General features: G+C 37.0%; 1 protein-coding gene across 1 annotated transcript in view; it reads left to right on the top strand.

The window, feature by feature from the left end:
- The first annotated feature begins 1,550 nt into the window (after window positions 1-1,550).
- Window positions 1,551-25,815, top strand: part of HDAC9 (histone deacetylase 9) — an 806,539-nt gene continuing 782,274 nt past the window's right edge. Inside the window, exon 1 of the mRNA XM_060020406.1 lies at window positions 1,551-1,716. Coding sequence (XP_059876389.1) covers window positions 1,701-1,716 — 16 coding nt within the window. The 5' untranslated portion in view covers window positions 1,551-1,700. The remainder of the gene's footprint in view (window positions 1,717-25,815) is intronic.

Genomic DNA, 25,815 nt, shown 5'->3' with positions numbered 1-25,815 from the left:
AAGGTAATGAATCCTATTACTTGAGTACATCCCTCTTCTGATTTGCAGACAGCTTAATTTTTACATCTGATCTTTAGCCGGTGCTCGAGATGGAGCAGAATTGAGTATTTGAGAGATACTTCATTTGTTTATGCATTTCAACTGTGGTCCTTTATGAATATCTTCAAAGAGTTTTCATAGTTACTTTCCTCTGATTTTTTTAAAAATTAAAAACTCTCTAGCACTTGTTTCTTACTGTAAAACCTTAGTTCACTTTGGGAAAATTAGAAAATACTGAAGAGTTAAATAGAAAAAAAAACCATATTCATGGAGAATTCCTGTTAACACATTGGCAGCTACTCCAGAGTCTATTCTATATCATTCATCTATGAATGTTTTTACAAGATGAGACCAAAGTCTTGGTCACCTGCATGTTACACTGAATATCATATCTTTGAAAATATGTATTTTGTAAATGTCATTATAGGGTTTTTTATTGAGCAACTAATACCTAAGGCAGAGATCATGTCAGCCTGCAGACAAATTTTATGTAATCTGAAGGGTGTTTGCCAGTCTTTTGAAAAAGGAGATTTCACATAAAAATCCAGTTATTTATTTTCTCTTGAAAAATGGGGGGCTTCCCTGGTGGCGCAGTGGTTGAGAGTCCGCCTGCCGATGCAGGGGACACGGGTTCGTGCCCCGGTCCGGGAAGATCCCACATGCTGCGGAGCAGCTGGCCCCGTGACCATGGCCGCTGAGCCTGCGCGTCCGGAGCCTGTGCTTCGCAACGGGAGAGGCCACAACAGTGAGAGACCTGCGTACTGCAAAAAAAAAGAAAAAAGAAAAAAAAAAAAGAAAAATGGGAAGCCCTGCAGTGCTCAAAATCTGCTTGCCCAAAGTTAGTAGGAGCCAGATAGGGCTGCTGATGGTTCTTGGGTGACAGCATTTTGTACATTGCAATCTTTTGGAGTTGGATCAACAGATAAAAAGTATTTTATTTCGTTAAAACGTGTCTTACGTCCTGTAGTTTCTTCTCATTTATTGCAGATATTTTCACCTAGAAAACTGTTTATAGCTTCCTCAGAGGACATTAAATTTTCCCTCATCCAGAGGCACATATCTACCACTTTGTCATGTGTTTTAATTGCTAAACTCCAGAGGAAGAGAATCATCCGGGCCAGGCCCTCACATTGTGGAAGTATCTATATCCGGTAGACTGGCTCCATTCCAGACAGAATAATTTATCAACAAATGAAACACCAGCTACTTCCCACACGTCCTCTGACTGCATTAAAAATCACTCCCTTTCCCACCCAACTGATGGAGTTTGCGTAGAGTATGGAGCTGACATACATTCTCTCTTCTCCTCCTCTTCATTTTGTTGAATCACTGGTTTCTGTCATCTGTTAGGTTTCTTATTAATACTAATAAAATGTTCATTCAGTAACTGTCTCATGTCTATGAACTAGATATCATCACTGTCTTTCCCCTCAAGTTATGCTGTTTTTATGAAGTCGTGCTGTAGCAGGGAAGTAAGCTGGAAAACTGATTTTGTGTCTGTAGCATCAGGTACTATTTAACCAGTGGGAGGGACTGATAAAATTAGTAAGTTGACTAACCACTTCCCTTCCTTGTGGTTCTTTAATATTATAACGGATACAGAAAAGTTCAGAAGGACTGGGCTAGTTTTCGAAACCACAGCACACTTTGGCAAAGAAGGAATGCACAACAGAACGGGTAAGTTTCTTTCTTTTAATCTCTTAAGAGAACTGTGAAAAGGATATTGGGGTGGAAGTTTTAAAGTTTGATTACACAAATAGTCTTTAGTAATTTCTGTGGAAAGATAAACCTGTTAGGAGGAGGGAAGCAAAAGGTTTTCCAATCAGCAGCCGTAGCTCTAACAACAACAGACATTCAAGTGAGCAAGATTCAACTCCAGGAAAGTCTTTATTGTTCCAGATAGACAAGACTAAAATATTCTGAGGGGAGGATTCTTGTATTCATAAAATTTTTGACAAATAAGTTCCTGCACCCTCAGTTCTTGAAATTCAGACTTTGGAATTGTCAGCAGAGGCATTGACTTACTGAGCTCAAATGTCCTTCTGGATCCTGTAACAGCTTAAGATCTTAGGTTATCTTCTCTGTGGTTGAAATGTTTATTGCTTTTAACTTTTTATTTTGGTAAATCTCAAGCACAAACAAAAGTAGAGTGAACAGTGTATAGATACCCCTTGCACCTATCACAGAGCTTAAAGAGTTATGAAGTCAGCACCCATGCTGTTTCATCCACACCTCTGTGGCACTTTAGTCTAGCTGAATTGCAATATTTGAAATGTGCCATTGTGAACATTAAATGAAAGAGGCAGAGAATCTCCTGAAGGCTTATACCAGTTCAGTAATGTAAGTTTTAGAGAAATATTTTTATAGAAAATTCAATTATGAGTCAGAGAAAGCAAAACCAATTTTCCAGTGGCTGCTTTACCAGTGGGATTGGGAGTAGAGGATAGTAGTTCAGATCATGGACTCTGGAGCTAGACTGTTTGGGGTTCAAATTTTGGTTCCATTGCAATTCAGTGTCCTTGTGGAAGTTTCACAATGTTCTTAATGCCCTGGTTGGTTTCCTCACCTGACAAATGAAGATAATAGTAGAACTGATCTTTTCAGGTTAGAAAACAATGAGACAGTGCCTGTAAAGACTTTGCAACTTGCTGAGAGCAGAGAGTGCTCATTGTAGGTTAATCCCACAGCTGTTTGCTGAAATTATTAGAGGGATAGTAGGAATGAGATTCATTCAAATAGGAAGCAAACGCATGCTTGAGTATACTTGGTTGTCTTCTGACCATTGTTTTCCTCCTGGTTATTTGACGATGTGAGGCTAAGAAAAAACTCCACTGAGATGTCTTTCTAGCTCCTGCGTCCAGAAAACTCTTCCCCACCAACCCTGAATTAGTTCTGTCTGAAAATAAGATCAAAGCTGGTCTTGTCCGTCCTCTCACTTTGAAGATGAGGGAGTAGAAATTTGTCTAAGCTTGCAGAGCAAGGAGTAGTCGATCTGAGGGAAGAGTCATGGGCTTCTCTAATCCCTGAAATGGGGTGTGTTGTAGTTCGGTTTAGGCAGCCCTGCTGAGCCTGGGAGGCTGCCTCACATCTGAGCTCATGTCCTTTCCTCTCAGAGACAGAGCTCTCCATGCTTGACTCCACCTTCCAAGGCCACAAGCTGCCCAGATACTGTTTTCATTAGTAATGAAGATGGAGAAATTCTAAAGATGGCAACAAATGAGAAGTGAGGACCTTCCCTACTCTGTTCCTTCTCCATAATATTAATACAGATACTGATGGCTGCTATTTATTTATTTTATTTATTTTTGGCTGCATTGGGTCTTTGTTGCTGAGTGCGGCCTTTCTCTAGTTGCGGTGAGTAAGGGCTACTCTTCGTTGCGATGCGCAGACTTCTCATTGCGATGGCTTCTCTTGTTGCGGAGCACGGGCTCTAGGCATGCGGGCTTCAGTAGTTGTAGCTCGCGGGCTCTAGAGCGTGGCTCAGTAGTTGTGGCACACGGGCTTAGTGGCTCCGCGGCATGTGGGATCTTCCCAGACCAGGGCTCAAACCCGTGTCCCCTGCATTGGCAGGTGGATTCTTAACCACTGTGCCACCAGCGAAGCCCCCAATGGCTGCTATTTATTCAGCATTTACTATGTGCTTGATACTGCACTGGGTGATGTTTTCATAGATAACATATATAATATAGATAAGGGAACTGAGGCACGGAGACTTTAAGCAATTTTCTTTGATTACCCAGCTAATAAGAGACAACCAGGATTTTGTTCCAGTTCGGTCTGACTTAACCACTTCTTAGAGCATCTGTCCATAAAGTTTACTCATACGTGTGCAATCAAAATGCATCCACGATTTTGCTCATAGCCTTCCTGAAGGTGAAAGTCATCAATAATCCTTTAAAGCAAGTTGAATGGAAAAGCTTTTGTCTAGCAATAGACAAAATTTTTTCCCACAGTGAATTTTCATAATGCCTAATTATAAGCTGGAAATTTGTCAGAAATCTTGACAAATACAGAGGCTAGTGGAGGTGGGGGTGGAATTACCACTGTAATGAAGTAAATATTGAACTGAGAGGGTAAAAAAAAGAAATGCTCTTTTAGTAAATTAACCATGCCTCAGTGGTGGATTTTGTTTATAAGGTCGCCATTTGTCTCTCTTGAGTTTTTGTAAACGATGGGTGAAATTCATCTAAGTCAATTTTCTAGAACATTCAGTGCTGTTGTAAAACAAATGATAAACACTGATGTGCTGCAGAAATAAAAATTGGCCGAATCTTTTGGGAGGTGCTGCAGAGAACTGGGACATGCACAGTCAGACATTTTAGAAACCTGGAATTAACTTTCAGTGCTCTTTCTTTTAGATTACTGGTACAACTGTAAAAATAGAACCAAATGTGTGAATGAAGGGAGAGGTTAATTTCACAACTTGGGAGAATTTTTTTTTTTTCCCTTCAGTGGAGTAATGGTGTTTAAAGAAAATTTCCTTCACTGAAAGGGATACTGTCTGGAATTTCCAGCTAAAAATGAAAACATCAGATATAAAATGACTGACTTCTCTTATCAGCAATTGGATACATTCAGCAATCTTTCATCTTTACTTTTATCTTTCCTTCATTGACTGCAGTACTTTTGTCATCTTGATAGGATCGGCCAAGCTTTCCTTATAGAAACATTGGAAGAGATTTGAAATCCTGCTATCTTTTTTGCAGAGAAGTGGGGGAATAAATGCAGTTGAGGCTGCCAGTGGGGGAGGGAGTGAAGTGGGAAGGATCATTGTTATAAAGCGTCCTTGGATTCTTAAACCTTGGAGAAAGCAAAGATGCAGTTTAGTACTGGTGACTGCAAACCATTCTTTCCAGAATTGTTCCATTAACTGTGTGTGTGGTTGTTTTTCCTCTAATATCCTTTATCTCATAAGAACACATGATTCACAATGAGAAAAGTAGGATTCTGGGTTGGAAATTTCCGTATCCATCTATGGTTCAGAAGTACCATTTAGCTTGTCAGGGTCCCCTAAGTCTGTATGCACTAATGTGATTTCTGATGGGTTTGGTCATCCCCACTGGGTGATAGTACCAGTGCCTCATGCTCCCAAATCCTCCATTTCTGTCCTAATATTTAACATTTGTCCTGCTTTTATGATACTGCTGTTTGGGGATTAAAAGTTTTATTAAAAGTCTTAAATAACTAAAGCATTGTTTTTCCTTGAGATGAGTTCTCTCTTTTTTGTTCTTTCAGCCATTTAGTCACAATTTTTTAGTGTCATCTGCCCTGCAGTTTCAGAGATCAATAATCACAGCTCTTACCCTCAGAAAGCTTACAGACCAGTAGGTGAAACAAAGTTGTATGAAGTGAGTGAAGCTATAGTTCATAAAATATTTTCTATCTTCCTTGGACCAACTACACTGGGAAGGCAGTGCGTGTGTGGATAAGAGATAAGAGAGCCACGGTTCAAATCCTGTTACTCTGTGATTTTGGTTATCTTACTAACCTTACTAAGCCTTGATTTCTTTACCTGCAAAATGATACCGAGCTCCTAGGAGTGTTGTATGAATCATATGATATGATACATGTTAAATATTTATATAACATGTCATATATAATTTTGGGGTTCAGGGAGATTCTCTCTTAAAAGCGGTTCACTTTAAGATGAGTCTGAATGACATAGAAAGATCCTTCTAATCACAGGGGAGCGACATGTGCCAAAATGGTAAAGAGTTTGGCCGCTCTGAGAAAGAGAGTAAAGGCCAGTGTGGTTGGAACATGTAAAAGGGGGAAAGTTGCTTGGAGGTGTAAGGAGTCCAGATTGTTCAGAGCCTAGTACGTCACGGCAGGGAGGTTGCATATTATTCTAAGTGCAATCAGAAGTGATTGAAAGTTTATGCAGGAAGTTGCATGATCTGAATATTATTTTTAAATTAGTTACAGAGTGGAGAACACATTCTCAAGAAGCAAGATTAAGACACATGAAAACAGGTTAGAAGACCCTTAGAGTAGCCTAGTCTAGAGATGATAGTAGCCTGGAATAAGTAGTGCCAGTGGACAGAGCTGAGGGATCCAGTGTAATCAATAGGATTTTTTTTGTGGTACACGGGCCTCTCACTGTTGTGGCCTCTCCCGTTGCGGAGCACAGGCTCCGGACGCGCAGGCTCAGTGGCTATGGCTCACGGGATCTTCCCAGACCGGGGCACGAACCCGAGTCCGCTGCATCGGCAGGCAGACTCTCAACCACTGCGCCACCAGGGAAGCCCCAATCAATAGGATTTGGTAAGGAATTGGATGTGAAAGTAAGAGTGAGGAAAATGGCAATTATGATTCTGTGGCATGAGCAGCTGGGTCAACGGAGTTGTCATATATGAAGATGGGGCAAACTAGAAGAGAAGCCTTGGACATCTCAATTGAAATGCTTTTGAAAGATTCAAGGGAATATGTCAAGTGACATGTAGATGGTATGTGAAGCCATAGAAATAGATGTGATCACCTAGGGAGATGGTATGAAGTGAGAAAAGCTGAGGGCTCAGTACTCAACCATGGAAAACTCTGAAATTTAAAAGACATGTAGAGGAGAAGTAAACAGTAAAGGAATGAATAAGTAGTAGCCAGAGAAAAGAGAAAACCAGAAAGCATAGAATATTCCAGAGAATTGAATGGTTACCCATATCCAATGCTAATTAAAGAGCTAATAAATTATCAAAAAACATCATGGGATTTGGGAATGTGAAGCTCATTGGCATACAATAAGTAGACAGAACATTTAATTTCTTTAAGATGTTATTACATTTTGACATACTGACTAATCAATTTACTATTGACTAATTCAATAAATACATAAGATTAATTCTATTTGAGTCATGTTATTTCCCTAAGTGGCAATATATTCATGTTTCCTTATTTTATTTTCACGTAACTGTACAGTATTCAGGGAATAATAATAAAGTATTTATGCCAGTCTAAATTTATTTCCCCCAAAGTGTAAATTGCTTGAACTCAGCACTTTCTTCGTATTTGTATTTTCAATGTCAAGGCGGCTAGGTACTGTTGTGGAGGGCACCTCTAGGGGGTGCCATTCACATAGTCAGGTGGTTCTCAACTGTGGACAGTTTTATCTTCTGGGGATATTTGGCAAAGTCTGGAGACATTTTTGAATGTCTCATTTGGGGCCAAATATGCTACTAGCTTTTAGTGGGAAGAGGCCAGGGACGCTGCTAAATATCCTACAATACACAGGGCATCCTCACAAAACAAAGAATTATTTGGTCCAAAATGTCAATAGTGCTGAGGTTGAGAAACCTGACATTGATTATGATGCAGACCTGCTCAGCGCCTACCATGAGGTGTTGGCAGTCATAGTTCTTGACTTGAGTTTTTCTGCAAAAGAGTAGGGATCTCTTACTGTGTTTTTCATGGTCTACCAGTAAGTTTGTATAGTAAGTAATCTTTGAATTTCATTTTTATCCTGAGACTTGGTAGAAAGAAGTAAATCAATAAAAGTAAAGTACATTTGTATGAACTGCCTCTGCAGAATTAATTTTTAACAGCATTTGTCTGTGTAATGAGAAGTAGAAGACAGTGCTCCACCCAATGGATGTTAGAATTTTACATCAGAGCTGGAACCTTTAAGTAGAGTTAGTTCCAGTGCTAAAGTGTATATTAAGGAAGTCTTAATGTTAAAAAATAATTTTGAAAGTTATTAGATCCTTTTTTAAAAACCCTAAAAGGTCCCATCCCTTTCTTTAAAAATAAACATTTTTACTTTTAGTTTATTATAAAATAGTTCATATATCTAAAATTGTGTGGAAGTATATATAAATATAATAAACTACTAGGGACACATAACCAATTTAGGAAGCTGAATATGACCATTACCAATGAAGCTTCCCGTGTGACTTCTTATCCCCTTCACTCACCCAAAGGTAAACACGATTCTGAATTTTTGTTTATTGTTTCTTTAATTCATATTAAAGTTTTACTATATATATATGTACTTATATATAAACAAGGTATGAAATTAGAGTTTTTTAAATGCTTATGTCTATGAAATTAGAACATTATCTTACACCATACACAAAAATCAACTCAAAATGGACTAAAGACTTAGGCATACTACCTAAAACTATAAAACTCTAAAGAAATAATATAGGGGGAAAAGTTCACATTATCAGCCTTGGCAATGATTTTTTGGATATGACACCAAAAGCACAGGCAACAAAAGCAAAAATAGGCAAGTGGGACTACATCAAACTAAACAGCAAAGAAAACCATCAGCAGAATGAAAAGGCAGCTTATGGGATGGGAGAAAATATTTGTAAGCTCTGATAAGGAGTTAATATCCAAAAAATATAAGGACCTCCTACAACTCAATAGCAAAAAAGCCAAGTAACCTGATTAAAATGGGCAAAGGACTTAAATAGATATTTTTCTAAAGAAGACATACAAATGGCTAGCAGGTATATGAAAAGATGATCACTCTTGCTAATTATCGGGAAAATACAAATCAAAACAATGATATATCACCTCACAGTTGTTAGATGGACACTAAAGAAACAAAATAACAAGTGTTGATGGTGTTGTGGAGAGATTGGAACCCTTGCGTACTATTGGTGAGAATGTAAAATGATGCAGCACTATCTAAAACAATATGGAGGTTTCTCAAAAGTTAAAAAATAGAACTAACATGTGATTCAGCAGTCCCATTTCTGGGTATTTATCCAGAAGAATTGAAATACTGTAGTGTAGTATTACACTTAAAAAATTGTTAAGAGAGTAGATCCCATGTTAAGTGTTTTATCCACAATTTAAAAAAATGTCTATGCCTGTAGGATGGATTGGCAAGGGGAAGAGTGGAAAGAATAAAACGAGGTCAAGGACTGTTTTAGAAATGTAGACACGTGGCTGTGAGGCTTTGCACCAAGGGTGAGAACAGTGGCACTGTTAGAAAGGATTAGACATCTTTTGTGACTGTATCCATGGGAAAAGGATGAGCCTAAGATCAAAATGACTGTTTTAAACATGGTGGTAGAATGGAGGTTTTATTAACAGAAGTACAGAAAGAGACAGGGGACAAGAAACATACAGAGTGAGATTGATTTTGTACTCTTTGCCTTCCTTCAAGAAGATCGAAGTACCATGTTCATTATCTGGACCTCTCTTTGCTATGGCAACAGGACATCTAAGAGTTTGCTCTCTCAGAGCAATCCCAGATAGGGATATAGTCATTGTTGAGATGGCAGAACTGGAGACAGATATTTGAGAGTCTTCAGTGTGAGGTGCAAGTTGAAGCCATATGAAGGGAAAAGTAGGGACAGAAGGGATTTTACACTTGGTGAGTGCCCATAGGTAATGGTGGGATTAACAAAAACAAAAACTATGAGCTTTTTCTATTGTTTTTTGCTTATTTTTCTTTTAAAATCCTTTATCAATTTATTTCTATTCCATATGCTTCCTCTGTCTTTCTCTCTTCACAATATGCATTCTTGTAGTGGATTAACATTCAAAACTAGGTTGGATTCTTGTGACGAGAAATATGATATGGTTTGATTTGGAATTCTTATATTACTTGGAACAAGTTTTTAATCCTGTTCGAAAAGGAGTGTAATTTATCGGAAGAGCCAGAAGTGGCATCAGTGCTAGGTAAAATTGTGACATCAGCAATGTTTGTTTCTGGGGCTGCCATCCCTTTTTTATTGGTTTCTTTGATCCTAAATTTTTACCTCTTCAAAATAAGAAGTTGATCTAAATAATGTGTAAAATCATTTAAAGACATTTTTTCTACCTTTTGAGCTTTTCTCGTTTTATGAACCTTCTTCCTACCTGTTAGGGCCTAAGCCTAAGGGGTTCACTCTGCTCTTTCCTCTCTCACACCCAATTTAAATGTTGCAGTGCTACATTCCCTTTTCTCAGAGGCCTGCTAGTTACTAATGCTAATGTATCAAGTCTGTATTAGTCACAGTAATTCACAATACGCTATTATTGGCCTAATGTATTCATTCCCAGATGGTATCTTCACTGGGGTCTTCATGTCTGCACCTAAAGTGGAGCTTAATGGAGGACTATTCAGGAACTGTGGCAGATGTAAGCCAAACAGGTCTATATTAGTATTATTTCTTTGTACAAGTACCTTTTTGGTCCATATTTATCTAACCTTTATCAACATAACGATAGAAATTTAAGAAAGACCTAAATTTTTACATCTTTCTTACGTGACATGCTTTTCAGAAGAAATTTTTACTTTGAAAGTGGTTAACTTTCTTTTATTCAGCTTACACTTGAATTAATGAACTAGGTTATTAAGTCAATTTTTATGTTTATTATGTTCCCGCATAGGACAGGCTTAGGCATATGCTACAGCTGCTGGGTGTTTTAACTATTCCCGTATGAAAAGTTATATAAACAAATAGTAAACCCGCTATTTTAGATTTATCTATAAGAAAACTAAAATTTTATTAAAAATATTATACCAGAATTTTGTGGTTTTGCAAAAACACCACAAGTGAAAACCCAGTAGATAGGAGAAATAGTATTTTATATTTACAGTTAGAACTGAATCTGTTTGGTTCAAGATGATAAGAGTTAGATTTTTAAACTTTTTTGGAGCCTAACATTTCTTGTTTCCAAAAGAATAAAGATATTTAAATAATTAAAATCACTTTATTATTAAAAACTGAATTAAGATGACAGTGAAAGAACAGCCTCAGGTATGTGACTCTGCATTTTAAAGTGGTACATTTAATGTTTATGCAAGAGTAAGAGTTTTCTAAAAAATTTTATTTTAAAAAGTGATTAGCACCTTGGATGTACAGCTCCTAAGATTTTTTTGTTTTTTTTTTTTGGTAACACTGCATAAAATTTAAAGCATTTTTTGCTTCAAAATTTGACCTACTTAGAAAAGTTCTGATAATTCCAATGTAATGTATTCCCTCAGTTTTGTAAACGCCTTGGGTAATGTATTGGAGAGGCAAGTAATCTCATCAAGAAGCGTAATGGACCCTATCGAATTTCAAGATATATTTTTTTCTACTACTTCTGCTTCAAATTTAGTTCTGTGTTTAATGATACCACACTCTACTGGTAAGCGTACTTTTCCAAGTAGTTTAACTCTCTTTGCATACAAATGGTGTTTTGGTCTGGCTGTCATTGCAGATCTTTTCCTTGAAATGAGGTGACATAATTTGATTTTTTACAGTCAGAAAAAAAAGTATTTGTTCATCTTGAGAGATTAGAGAAAGAAAGATTGTCACTGAATAAAATACATGGCCTGACACAATTCGAAAAATGGGTTGGTGCCAGCTAGAGAAAGCTGGAAGGAACTCTTACTTGGTTGAAAAGTACGATTGATCTGGTAGTAAAGGAAAATCTCCAGGATCAGTCATGTGGGGCTTTGTAATGGAGAGGAAAGGATACCAGTTCACCTTCACCTTAGCAAACACTTTTCCCTGCTGGATTCCAGTGAGCTGCATGTTTTAGTCATAGGTGTTAAATTTTGAAGGCTTCTCAAGAGACTCTCTTGACAAGTAAAATAGTCTTTATTATGTAAACTTTTACAGCTAAAATACTTCAGGTCCTGAGAGATATTAAGCAACTTTCCCAGGAACTCAGATATCACCACCCTAAAATTTGAGTCTTCTTCCTTCTACTGCTGTCTCTCTCTAGATGCTATACTGACTTTTCCAAGGAATGTCAAAAATAGGATCTGATTTTAACAAGTGGAAAGTGTCCTTCTGTAAATGTCAGGTTTGTTTTGACTTACATATACCTTAATGAAGAAACACAATGAACTGAAGGATGATTTAAAAGCAGCTTGGGTAAGCCACTACAAAAATATATTTTAATAGTATATAAAATATGTTTCTGTGCTAAGTAGAATAAATCAGATTATAAAGCAATATATTAATTATATATGGAGGATTTTTCTTCCAAAATAAAATTAAGACATCCACAAGAACAAACTGATTCAGTTTTTTAGTTTGCAAATATCATCTTAAGTAAATATAAGTAAATATTTTAATAAATACATATTTTAAAGTTCTTGAACTATATACAACACAAAGTATTCCAAGTAAACATGTAGGTTAAAATTAGGCAAAGCCTTATCTTGGCTGTACTTCCCAGGAAAAAATATTTCCTTCATATTTTGGAAGACAAATATGATTTCATATATGTAATTGACAAAATATTACTTTTAGGAGAAACACAATCATTTTACTAATGGTTATGAAACAGCAGTTGAAAACTCTGAAATCATGGATTCTAGGTAATAATAATAAAGAATTGCTTGCACAGTTCTTCATGAACCATGCTGAGAAAAATACTGTCAAGAAAGAATTCAGTACAGTTAAATAATTTAATTTGGTTTTCAAAACTGAAGTTAAGAAATGCAAACATTTTTGTCCTTTAGGTAAAAACACTTTCCCTGCAATCAGTTTTTTAAAAATAAACTGTTTATTGCATATGCATCTGAAGACCACATCATACTCATTTTCTGTAAAATTGCTTAAAGAAATATTACCTCAAGTTAAATGTTCAGTTGGAACTTACCAGCTTCTCAGCATAAGGTATCAGAATATTTTAAGGTCATATTATCATGAGCTGTTGTCTAAGTGCATAGATATAATGTCTATATACTCAAATGGAACAATTTAAGTGTGGTAGTTGAAATTATATTTTATGATAGAACATGAAATTGTCTTTATTTTGAATTTACACTAAATATAATTATAGGAAACAACAATCCAGACACATTAGATTTTTTTTTTTTCGCTTGAAGTGCTTTAATCCTCTATTTTATTCCAGAGACATTAGTTTTCATTTAGTATCCCACTGAGATAGTAAATAGCTTAATACTTTCTTTCATATTACTATCTAAGCATTTAAATGTAGAAAGAGACCAAAACTTTGACTCCTACTGCATTTGAATATATGAATTTATATATATGTGTGTATAAATATACAACAATAAACGTGTATAGAATGCGTCACCATATTATTTTTATTTGTAACTCATGAAATACAAAATAAAGAAATCAAAATTACCTGCTCTCAAGTGAGGAGTGCCATCCCCTTCTCACATTTCTCTACCAGGTACTCTTGTTCAATAATGAGGGTGAGAGAATGATGCAATAGGAAAAGTCTACCTTGTTATTTAGGTGTTCTCAGGTGATAAGGTCTTAGCACATGTATGTTTTCCTATTCCCTCTCAACTGCCACAGAGTTCAGTACTTAAGAAGATGGATTTTGTATAAATCTTCTACTTTGGTATTTTTGTGCATGTGCATTTGATTAAGTGATTCACTTTCATGTTTCGATGACTCTGAAGTCATATGTGTAGGTCTCTGAAATCTACAGTACTCAGATATTAAGAACAGAGGTGTCACCAGTTGGCAGTTTCCTTAAGTGGAAATTTCTCTTCTAACTTTAAGAGCTGAAGTTGCAATTAAGTAGACAATGTGCATGTGATTAATAATACTCCCCAGTCTCCTTGTTTGTTTACACTCTTGGGTCAGTGCTGCTGATTTTATGCACTTAATTGCCACTTGTGGCATATGCCCATGTGCACAGTTCACTAATAATGGTTCCGATGGGGACTCACTTGGCATATGTAATTTTTATGCATCATTTCAGTCAGCACATGAAAAAAAATCCAGATGATGATACCAAGTATGTGATTTTTTTTTTTTTTTTTTTTTGGTTAAGTCATTGCTAATGTGTGGTGTGATTGGAGCTGGGGGTTGAGACATCATGGAACGGGCATTGGTCTTGAAGCCAAGATGATCTGGGTTTTAACATAAACAATATCCTTGACTAGCTCAGTGACATTTGCAAATTGAGTTTACCTTTCTGAGTCTCAGTTTCCTCATCTATAATGTCTACTTTGTAAGGTAGTAGTGAAGGTAAAATGAAATACTTTATATAAAGCTGGAGCCTAACCTTCCAGAAGACATAGGTAAATTGACTTTATGAGTCCCAGTTCCCTCATCTACAGTGTCCACTCTATAAGATGATAGTAAAGGTAAAATGAAATAATTATGTAAAACTAGAAACTAACCTTCTGGAAGGCATAGACAGTGTCTGGTCTCTAGTACAGTGTTTGGGGCATTAATAAGTACTCAGTAATTATTTGTTTGAATTAATTAAGGCACTTAGAAGAGTAGATGTTGAAGAAATATTAGTTCCATGCTTTTCTGTTTTCGGAGTTCTATATCTCAATTTACTAGCTAACAATAGTCAAAGACTTCAGTCAGTAACTTTTTTTGGCGATGGGGGTCCTAATTTCCCACATAATACAATATTAAGTGTGATTTTGTCAGTTGGTCTTTTCATGGCTTTTCCTAAAGGCATATGACTTCACTGGATGCAGTGGCAAAAATTAGCCACTAAGAGGTTGATAATTTTTCATAGAAAGGGCAGAACATGAGTTAATGTAATTAAGTGTTGGTAAATTTATCCCCACTGTAACATAGTCAAGTAACTAGCATAATAAGCTGTTAAGTTTTCAGAGATGGCAAAGGGTACCTGTGGAGTGAGACCTTAGATTCTTTTTGTTGAAAAGCATAGGTGTTGGAGTCTATTGCAGAAAATGTTAGCTTTCGAAATCCTTTTTGTTTTTTTCAAAATTCTTTTCCCCTTGTTCCATGGAAATAAAATTGTAGCTGAGCACATGACTGACCAACTAGGCACTACAATTCTCATTCCCCATTTGAGGTAGGTATGGCCATGTGACTAAGTTCTTATGAACAGAATGTGAGTGATGTGTGTCACTTCTGGATCTGTGTTTTAAGACTTTTGTTTGTCACTCTCCATGCTCTTTCTCTCTCCTGGTGGCTGGAACCTCAAACGGTTTTGAGCCAGCTTCAACCATATGTTGACAAAAGTGCTCTTACTCTTCCAAGCCATGTATTTACAGAGAACCATATCTAAACTCTAAGCTAGAAAAAGTGTGATTCCCCTTTTATCAGCAGGTTTTCTGATCTGTAGGCCAACAGAGAGAAGTAGTTATCAACAGTCATTTGAATGACAGAAAGCTCTGCTTTACCCCGTGGAGGGTGCAGAGAAGCAAAATTTCTGATCTTTAGGTGGAGGTCTAGTCAATGAGAGGATAAGACATACACATACACATAACACACCATGTGATGTAGAACAAATAAAAGGCAATGACAGGGCTTCCCTGGTGGCGCAGCGGTTGAGAGTCCACCTGCCGATGCAGGGGACACGGGTTCGTGCCCCGGTCTGGGAGGATCCCACATGCCGCGGAGCGGCTGGGCCGGTGAGCCATGGCCACTGAGCCTGCGCGTCCGGAGCCTGTGCTCCGCAACGGGAGAGGCCACAGCAGTGAGAGGCCCGAGTACCGCAAAAAAAAAAAAAAAAAAAAAAAAAGGCAATGACAATAATTGCTTAGAAGTTCAGGAAAGGGAGCTGGCACAATGGGCTGGGCTGATCAGGGAGGCTTGGAGTAGGGGTGGAGGGAGGTATTTTCTGGGCCTTGAGAGACTATTAGAGCAAGGAAAGTAACTTGAGCCAAGGTGAGTGGGCTGAAAGACCATGATACGTTTTAGTTTGGTTCATCCCAACCCTAAGCAGGCCCTGAGGCAAGGAATCAAGTTTAAGTCCTTTATTAGGGAGGAGATTCCAGGAAACTCTTAATAAGGGAAATGAGCAAGGGAATGGAAAGCAGCCCCCAAGGTAATATGATATCATGTAAGGTGCTACCCTGAATAACTAAGGCTTAATTCTACTTGGGGAACTGAGGGAAACAGTGTACAACAGTGTACATGCTCGCCAGAGATATTCCACCCAGGGGTAAAGGAGCAGGGGTATTTATATGCCAACTCATGACCCTAGTCATTGGTTGAGGGCTGCTGATCAGAACTTAGGGTGAATGTGGGAGTGTTCTGTCCCCAGCACTTCTGGCCACTGGGAAAGAAATACAGGTGCAGACAGTTGGAAATCAAAGTCTAGCCAGTGTACACTGTAATGGTAAAGGCAAATAGGTATGGAGAGACCATCAACAGCATCTGCTACAGCACGTTTTCAGAAGCAAATCTGAGTGAAGTAGCTTTAGACATGTTCCCAAACTGTGTTTATGTGGTTCTGAGGTAGCAGCATTTGTAAAGAAATAAAAGATGGTAGTAAGACAAGTTTACCTAACACTGAGTAATGTGGGAGTAGTTTGAAATTGACCAGTAGATTGTGGTCCTTCCACACACAGCTTTGGTGCCTCCTCATATACTGTTCTAATCATTGCTGCTGCTGAATGCTTCTCCCATATGCCTTTGATTAAGGCACTTTACTGCTCACAATCCTTGGATGGATACCAATGCTGGTACGATTAAGTCTTAACTCTAGACTTAAATTCAAGACTTCCACAATCTTTTCAACTGCTTCACCGACATTTTTCAGTATAAATTCTTTGCTCCAATCAGATTGTTTACTCACCTTCCTCCTGTTATTATGGACATGTGGAAGATCTCCCACTTACTAATATTCTTCCCATTCTCCTTATCCATTTGAGCAATCCTCTTTCATAGCCATCTGTCATGGCCGTATGAGCCAGCAGTGGCCTCACTCCTTATCCCTACTGTGCAGTTCACATTGTGCCATGTCTTCTGTTTATTAACTTGAATTGTTATTTTTAACCTTTATTATTCAATTTATTTGTGTGCTTATGTCTTGGCTCCCCAACTGGATTGTATACTCTTTGAGAGAGATAGTTCTATCCTTTTTGGGGTGGAGGAGTTTTGCTTTGAAACCGTACTGCCTGGGTTCAAATCTAGGTTCCACCATTTATGAATTTTGTGTCTGTGGGCAAGTAATTGATGCCTCAAAAGCATGGGCATTTACAGTGATCAATCCGGGAGTATAAAAAATGCACATAGGTGAAGCATCTGCCTGATACGTATTAGAAAAGTCTCTTATTGTGAGAATCGTCTTGAACGTTGACTTTTGTGGAAGGAAGGTTATTATTTAGGGCCATTAAAAGAAAGCCAAAATCCTTCTTGTTATATTATATCATCTTCTCAAATTAAGTGCTTAGCCATCCTTATATTCTAAAAATATTTTCTAATATTATAAAATCATAACAATCAAAATCATAGTGATATTTTAAAAACAGTAATCACATACATAAGACCAATATATATCATTTTTTATTGATATATAAAAATATATATCTTTTCCCAGAATGATCTTGAACACCAAAGATCATTGTGGGAAAAGAAAGCTATGCATCTGTGATTCTCCATCTCACCAGATATGCTTTCTAGGTAATGAAAATACTTGAAGTCCTACAAAAAGCAGAAGAGAAATATTTCAGAAACTAGCAAAGTACGTATATATGAAAATGTTACAAACAAGTTAGATTCTTTGTTAAAAGTTATCCTATGATTCTGAAGAGTAATGAACAAATTCTTTATGTATGCATAGACAACTTCTTCAATTTAAATAAAAATTTCAGCATGTTGTCTTAGTTTATGTTTACATTCCTGACCAGCTTAACATTTTAACAGTGTTGTAAACCAGTTTTGGTTGTTAAAGACTTCTAATGAACTTGGTTCTGGTCAACTAGATTACTTAGAATGTGAAATTTGCAAAACCAAGCCTACATAGAATATCGTAAACATTAAAGAGGAAAAAATTCACTGTTTTAGCCCTTTTTTCTTCATAGTCATGTGGGTTTGTTTGAACACATTACAAGAAAGGAAAACTTTACCTGTAAGGAAAAAAATAAACTTGATCTCTGATCTGTAATTTTTTAACCTGTGGAAAGTTCACAGCCTTATTGTTGGCTATGAATACAACCTGCTTCCTCCTAAAGTGACATTTGATTTGCATTTAGTACTTGATAGTGGATTTTAAACATTCTGAAGATTTAAAAGTTTTGGTAGCTTCTGTAGATGATTGAAGTTATACTACTTCGTGAGGAAAACGTGTTAGGTCTGACCTGGAGAGATGTTCTGTTAATCCTTTTCTTGTGCTAGATTTATAACAAAAAGTAGAGACTATCTAAAGCCAGAATACTTTATGTATATTATTGATATGAAAAGTTGCTAGCCATTATTTTCCTTCTTACTCATACTGGTCCCCAATTTAAACTCAAATTCTGGGCATTAATGTGAGTTTTTATGGATGAACATGAAGACAAGAAAACAGAGCCCATCAAATACCTTCTTGGCTGTATCTTAAGGCCACTTCATAAGGAAGGTTTTACCTGTGTGTGCAGATGTAGAAACTGAGGTCCAGAAACCTCAGGAAACCTGTCCAAAGTCACACGTCTGGTGAGGGGAGAATTAGCATCAACTCCAAATCCCATGCTCTTGTTTATGCTTGTTGATGTCTCTACATCAATCCAACATTGACTGTATTTTATTGCACAATTTTAAGTTTACTGAGACTGACTAGAGTTATTTGTAAGGCTGTAAGGCTGGGCTTGTTTTATACTGTTTGGGAAGAATTGAAGTGTGTCATTTCTAGGACAATGAAATGTTCAGTCCTTTAGGCAGTATTCATTTTTTTCTACCCACTGGACATTTATCCTTGGTTTAAACACCCATTTCCTTCAAGATCTTTCTAATGAGAATTTGTGGATTTTCCAAAAAATATATTGTGTCAGTGACAGTTTATTCACCTTACTCGCATAGTTCGAGGAACTGCTTGTTTAAATTTAGATACTGTTTCTGATGAAATGTTTTGACAAAGTGATACCAGCTTGATACTATTTAAAATATTTTGACAGATGGGAAAATTGTTTCAGTCTGAGTTGAGCAATACTTTATTGCAGTATTTTGCCAGTTAGAAAAAAAAATGGTAAAGGTAGCCTTAATGTTCCCGAAAATAACATCCTTCCATTCTCCCTGAGAAAAGAAGGGGCTCCATTCAGTCATAGATTACAATATGTGTACCGCGTCTGTTAAGAATTCAGGCAGTTAAAACAAGAGGGAACATTTGGGGATTATTTCCAAACAGGGAACATTTATTGTTCTGTAAGCAAACAGCACCTAAAGAACTTTTAGGAAGGTTTGTTGCTATAGCACTTTATCAGAGCTTTCTCATGCTCTGGAGAGGGTGCTCTTAATTAATGATGCTGAATCACTAGGATTTAAAAACTGGTTGAAAAAAATCCTCAAATCCAATTATTTTATGTCTTGAATTTTTAGAATGCTAAGGTAATAAAAATATTTAAATTTCTCAAATCAGTTGCAAAGGAATAAAATACAAGTGATCTTTGCATTTTCATTATTTTAAGCAAATATGTTAAAGAGATATGATAAGGTGGTGGTTCTCAAAATGGAGTTGCTGGACCAGTAGCATCAGTATCACCTGGAAAACTTGGAAGAAATGCAGATCGTTAGGCTTCACACCAGGCCTTTTGAATCAGACAATGGTGGAGTCCAGCCATCTGGGTTCTATCAAGCCTTCCTGATGGTTCTAATGCACACTGTAATTTGAGAACTACAGAGATAGAATAGAGGAGCTATTTTAGGTCTTCTTCAAATGATCCCACGGAGCTTCTTCAACATCTGCCATGTGGAAAGAGAAGGAATTAGTGGGGAATGATGAGGGAAGTTTTCCAGGCTCCTTCCAGCTCCTGACCTCTGTCACCTCAGAGAGTCTTGGTTTTCTATCACAAGGTTTTAGATGGGTTCTGCCACTAAACAACATCTTGAAAACCACTGGGATACATCTTTCTTTGGAGGCCGGTGTTTGTTGGCCCAGAAAGACTTCTCAGGGTGATAGTATCTCTTTACTGTGCTCATATTATTCTATCCATGTGCTCTTGAAACTGGGTTTGGCTAGTAAAGAAAGAATTGCTGTGTGTCTCAGCAATAGCTTCATGCTCACCAGACTCCTAAGGAACATATGTGCAAATCAGAATGCCAGTTTTATTTTTCAAATTACAATGAGGAGCATAAAAATAAAAATTATACAATACTCATGTTTAACTTCTCTAGTTTATTCTTACTGTGCACAAGTTAACATTTAGAGCTGGGGATATACTTGTCCAGTGATTGGTGAAACTATTCACTCCCCTACCTTCTGCAGAGTGCTGCAGGTGAGAAGTAGAATTAATAACGGATTGTTCCTTTGAAACATAGAATCAAAGGCAAGAAAATCTGATATTTTCTCCAGGTCATCATGAACCTGTATAAATCTCCTTCTCTCTCTCTCTCTCTCTCTTTCTCTCTCTCTCTCACACACACACACACACACACACACACACACACACACACACACACACACTTATTATTTACTAGATTGCTGAGGGCCCCTAAATTCAGTATCTCTCTTACTTGAAGCCATGTTATATAAACTTACTATATTATTTCTGTCTATTTTCTGTTTTTAAACATTTTCCAAATTATCGTTTACAATTATTTCTATAGATATTTTAATATTATTAATTAAACTTTAATAAGATCTATGTTTCTATGTAATTTTTTGCTACCATCAATTATATTATGATTTTACTTGTTTACTTTTCTGAGTTCTGCAGATGATAATGATGATGATGACAAAATAGGTTATCATTATTACAACAAAGATCACAGAAGGTAGCAGAGTGCTCACTAAGTGCTAGGCAGTATACTAAATACTTGGTATTTATTAATACATTTTTTCCCTCATAGTCAACGTATAAGGGAGGCTTTTAAACTTTTGAACATGACCCCCAGTGAGAAATTGAGACTTAGTAGTATGTGATCCCTCTATGTGTATATTGTATATGAATGGAAAAATTCATGGTAAATTTTTAGTATGTTTAAAACTCATGTTTTTCTATTCTATTTTATTCTGTCTCGTTCAATTAAAGAAATGCCAGTTGTGACCCAGCAAATTGATTTTATTACTCACACTAATGGGTCGCAACCTGCAGAATGAAAAACTGTGCTATCAGATTAGGTAGTATTATTAATCCCTATTTTACATATGAGGAGATAGACATAACAGAGTTTATGTAAATTACCCAAATTTACTAAGTAGCAAATCCAGAGTTCAAACTTGGGCAGTCTGTCTTCAAAGCCCTTACTCATAACACTACGTCTGTCTTGCCTATTAAGAACCTTTAGATTGTGGTACAATCAAGGAGGACTGTACCAAAGTAGAAGGGCTTAGAGCGGAAGGGTAAACATTGGCTAGGGAGTGGCTTTGGAGCCACCTTTCCATTGAAGACACGTTTTTTTTTTAAGACCTTTATTGGAGTACAGTTGCTTTACAATGGTGAGTTATAACAAAGTGAATCAGCTATACATATACATATATCCCCATATCTCCTCCCTCTTGCATCTGCCTCCCACCCTCCCTCTCCTGAAGACACCTTTTTAAAACTTAGAATATGTGCTTGTTTGGGGAGGCTTTTGTAAAGAGGCTGATGGAGATTAATATGGAAGGGAAGTGGCTATTGCCACCAAACCACCTTCTTTGTGCTACCTCGGGAAATTTAAATAATTCAAGAAACAGTTGGTAGAAAAGATGTTTACTCAAAGTTAAAACAGTCTTTGGTATGTGGAGTTTCCTAGTGAGTGAAGAGAAGATGAAATGGAAATTATTTGCATAGTTGTCAGGCTTTTTGTCCTGACTCCTCCTAGGGCATATAGTTAAATGTGAAAGACTGCTAACTTGGCTGAATATTCTTAGACACAGACATTATTCTTTCCCTAGTGTTACTAGATATGATTTTAAAATATGTATTAGATATCCAGGTACAAAATGCAAAGATAGAAAAGCCATAGAGTGAAAAGTCTGTGTCTCTCCCCCTTTTTCCTTGGTTATTCCTCTTCTCTCTCCTGAATCAGTCACTGCTACCTGTTTCTTGTATGGTCCTTCAGAATCTTGTGCTGTGTGTGTGTGTGTGTGTGTGTGTGTGTGTGTGTGTGCATTAAATGCAAACATATTTTAACACATTTTCTGTGCCTTGCTTTTATTCCCCTCATAGTACTTCTCAGAGTTTGTTCCATGTGTAGAAGTGCCACCCTGCCTTCTCCTTTTTCACAGCTGCATAGTATTTCCTTGAATGGATTTTCTAAAATTTAACAGGTTTTCTATGAACAGACATTAGGTAACTTCTAAGCTTTTGCAAGCCTCATTATTTTACATGCAAATTGCCCTTAGGGCTCAGAGTCCTCTTTGTGGTCTTTTATTCCTAGAAGAAGATTCATAGCCCTCTACATCTTCAACAGGGACTGATAAAGTTCAGATTGTTGAATAAGGTCAGGTTTGTGTCAGGAAGTTGCTTGATCTCAGTTTTCTTCACTATCTATTTTTAGCTCCTGAACAGTAATCGTGGTAAGAAATCTTCGTATCTTGCCCTAGACAATTTTCTCTTGGAAGATAAAGTGGTCCCTGTGAAAGGGTTCAAGGAAGACAATTTGCTAACAGTTTAGTGGGTTGATTAGGGAGGTTGTGTGTTTATTTCCAAAAGGACAAAATGTTTGTGCACAGAAAGTTCTATCTGCTTTATTCTTCACAACCACTGAAACTTTTTCAGATTTATTTTCTTATTATTCATGGACATTTGGAAAATTATGTGGAAGATATGTATTTTCTTAAATGCATGATTACCTACTGCTCTGTCCTACTCTTTGAAGACAGTTCCGTGAACTGCTCAAGTTTGCAAAGAAAACGTGTCTTCACTCTCTGAGTTTTCTATCATCCGTGTATTTTAAGAATGTTTTAGCCAGTTTCAGACAAAGAATATTCAATATGAGTGATAATTATATGAGAAATAGGCCAGCAAGGCAATAAAGTGGAAAGTTAGTAGAAATGTATGGATGAGTGATTTGGTCCATCCTACATTTTTCTGACTCGATTATATTCTCGCCAACTCATAGATAACAAAATTGGTGCTATGTAGCACATACTCTGAAGAAAACAATGCTGCAAATTCTTTGACAAGTGATTTCAGAATTTAATATTTTCCTGTCAGGAGATTTATGACCTGACATTGAAAATTATTAAGGCTCAGATCCAAGTACTTAGTTCATTTCCTCTTGCTCAGCATTTAGTAAAGATGTAGAACACACTAACCAGATATTGGTTAGCCAAGCTTGTGATTCAAGATTTGATATCCTTGTCACCATGTGTGAACTTTGGAATATTTGGATTTTAATATACGCAAATGTGTTTATAATGTGTTATGTGTTAGGTGAAAAATTATTACACATGCCAACAATTTAAAATGCTACTCCTGAATATTTTATAAATCTCTGGAATAATAACATACCCTTAATGAGCATTAGAAAGTTTCTGCTTTCTTTGTTTGCTAAATCATATGGCCTCCACTACACTTAATACACTGCCTCGATTTATCCTTTTTGTGCTAGGAATTTCATGTTAAAATAGAAAATAATCAGCAATCCAGTTTGGACTGCAATCACCTTCACATGCAAAGTTTGATTTAGAGATATTTGATACATTTTTGGACACGTTCCAGGGACCTATATGGGTTAATTTAAACCTACAGTTTGGTTGTATACAGAAGTAAAGTTAATCTAAGTGGACAGAATCAATACCCTTCTGCATTTAATTAGATGGCCAGCATCCAAGCAAGAGATTATTCTTTTTAGTATCTTTCTATCCTCTTTTCTTACAGGGTGAAGTAACTCCTTTGCCAAATTATGTTGGACAGTTCCCTGGTGACAGGCACTATAGAAACTCGTAGCTGTGCTGTTAGCAGATGAGACAGAGGGGAAGGGAACGTGGGCAAGGAAGCCATTGTATTCTGGAGACAGTAATATGCCTGCCCTATCTCCACATCACAGCCCAGCCAAGGAAACAATGTCCCATTTGCAGTGGATCTGCAGTGACTGTTTCTAAACCAAACTTGTAAATCATGATATGGTGCTTCTTTCAGGCTGAAGCATTACAGGACAGAGAGATAGGAATAGTAGGGAAATGAATCATAAATTAGAATGGACTTGTAGTTTGAGGATACTATTTATAGTTATGTTTGATAAGGGATGCCTGGAAATGTGGCAATAAATTGAAGCTGAGGTTTTATTTCAGGTAATAACTTTCTTTTTATCTCTGTTGGAACATGAGTAAAACAACCTAAAGGAGTTTTAGAAAAGCCAGATGGTATAACCTTCATCAGTCTTTATGTTCAATGCCATCAACGGGTTTTTATGTCATTGAGAAGTAGGTTGTTTACAATGTTTAAAGAAGGTGATTTGACTCTAGCTCCATGAAACAACTGAGTTGAGTTGTTACGGTTGATACTATAGAAATTACTTGATGGGTAGATGCCTTTTTAGCAATAAATTTAAAATAAGTTTAGTAATATTTAAGTTACATGAATATATTTATAATTTTGTGGCTGTCTTTTTAAAAATAAGTGAATTGTGACATCTGCATTTTGTAATTCATATTTTTACTGTTCATGTCGTATCACCACAGATAAATATGCGTTAGGCAGCTATTATGAGGAGGGCACGGTGGAGGATTCAAGGAAACATAAGAAAGGCCTTTGTCCTCAATGGTTCTCAGAAATCTCGTTGAAAAAACCTGGCAAAAGTACATGAAATGATTAAGTAACAATAACCATATAAAGGTTGTGGTCTTATTGTAGGTGTCATGCAGAATATCAAAACATAAGGTATTTGTCTAAACCCCTGTGTTAAAGGAAATGGATTCCTTTTTATAAGACTAACAAAGATAGAAGAAACCAACATTTTTGTTCTGTTTCATGTACCTTCTTAAAATGAACATTTACTGAGCATTTACCAGCTATCAGGCACTGTTTTATGTGTTCTACATGTATGAATTCCTTTCATCTTTGACATCTTACGAGACGGGTACTTCTATTATTATCCCCTTGGAGTAGATAAAGGAGCTGGGGCAAAACATTAGTTGCTCAAGGTCACAGAGCTCCTAACTGAGGGAGCTGGGTTAGGAAACAGGCAGCAGGAGTTAACAATCAACACTCTTCACCTCCATGCTTTATAGTGTCTCTCATTTTGCTTCTTATTAGTTGACACCGCTCTGCTTTAAGCTTAAATAGGTGTTCAGTTTGCCCTAGTAAAATACAGGCCTTAAGCTAGGATCAGATGCTTGAAATTTATTTCTGTAGAAAATGATATGTTATTTTGATGCCAGTGTTCACAGCACTACATAATTTAGTGATTAAATTGATCCCCTTTGGTGAGGTGGGGGGAGTTCTAGGAGGATAACCCCCTAACTTTAGGAAGTTGAGAGATGTGTATGTATGCAAATGTGCATTTCCTCTGCCTCCTCAGTCTTGTCTCTTCCTGGGAAGATCTTTATGATTACATGTGTCACAGATCACAAGAGATTGAATCACAGCCTTGGGTGTCCACACACTAAACAGGGACGTTTACAGACTGCATAGAAGTATATTTGCTTTCAGCGATGGTCCTTGCCCAGTTCTCCTTTTCATCTGTACCAGCGAATCTCCACCTTCAGCATGCATCAGAGTCAGCTGAAGGACTTGCAAAGTAACCCAGATTACTGGTCCTGCCTCCAGAGTTTTGGTTTAGTAGGTTTGAGGAGGGACCAGAGAAATGGATTTCTGAGAAGTACCCAGGCAAGGTGAAGCTGTTGGTCTGGAGACCAGACTTTGAGAGCTACTGATTCACCCTAAAATTGTAACTGAAAGGAGTTTAGGATCCCCTTCCCCTTCCTTCTCTTTGCTTTTAGGCCAGTGCTCACTCCTTAAATGCCCAACCTTTTATTTACAAAGATTAGAAAACCTCATGAACAGCTTTCATGGACCCTAGAAAAATTCTGGTAAGTCTCTTAATAATATAATAATCATTGATAAGATATAGCACTTTTAAT

The sequence above is a fragment of the Delphinus delphis genome, chromosome 9 (assembly GCF_949987515.2).
Source record: "Delphinus delphis chromosome 9, mDelDel1.2, whole genome shotgun sequence".
NCBI classification, from domain to species: domain Eukaryota; kingdom Metazoa; phylum Chordata; class Mammalia; order Artiodactyla; family Delphinidae; genus Delphinus; species Delphinus delphis.
Note: the sequence above shows the minus strand (reverse complement) of the source record. Positions and strands in the feature narration are given on the sequence as shown.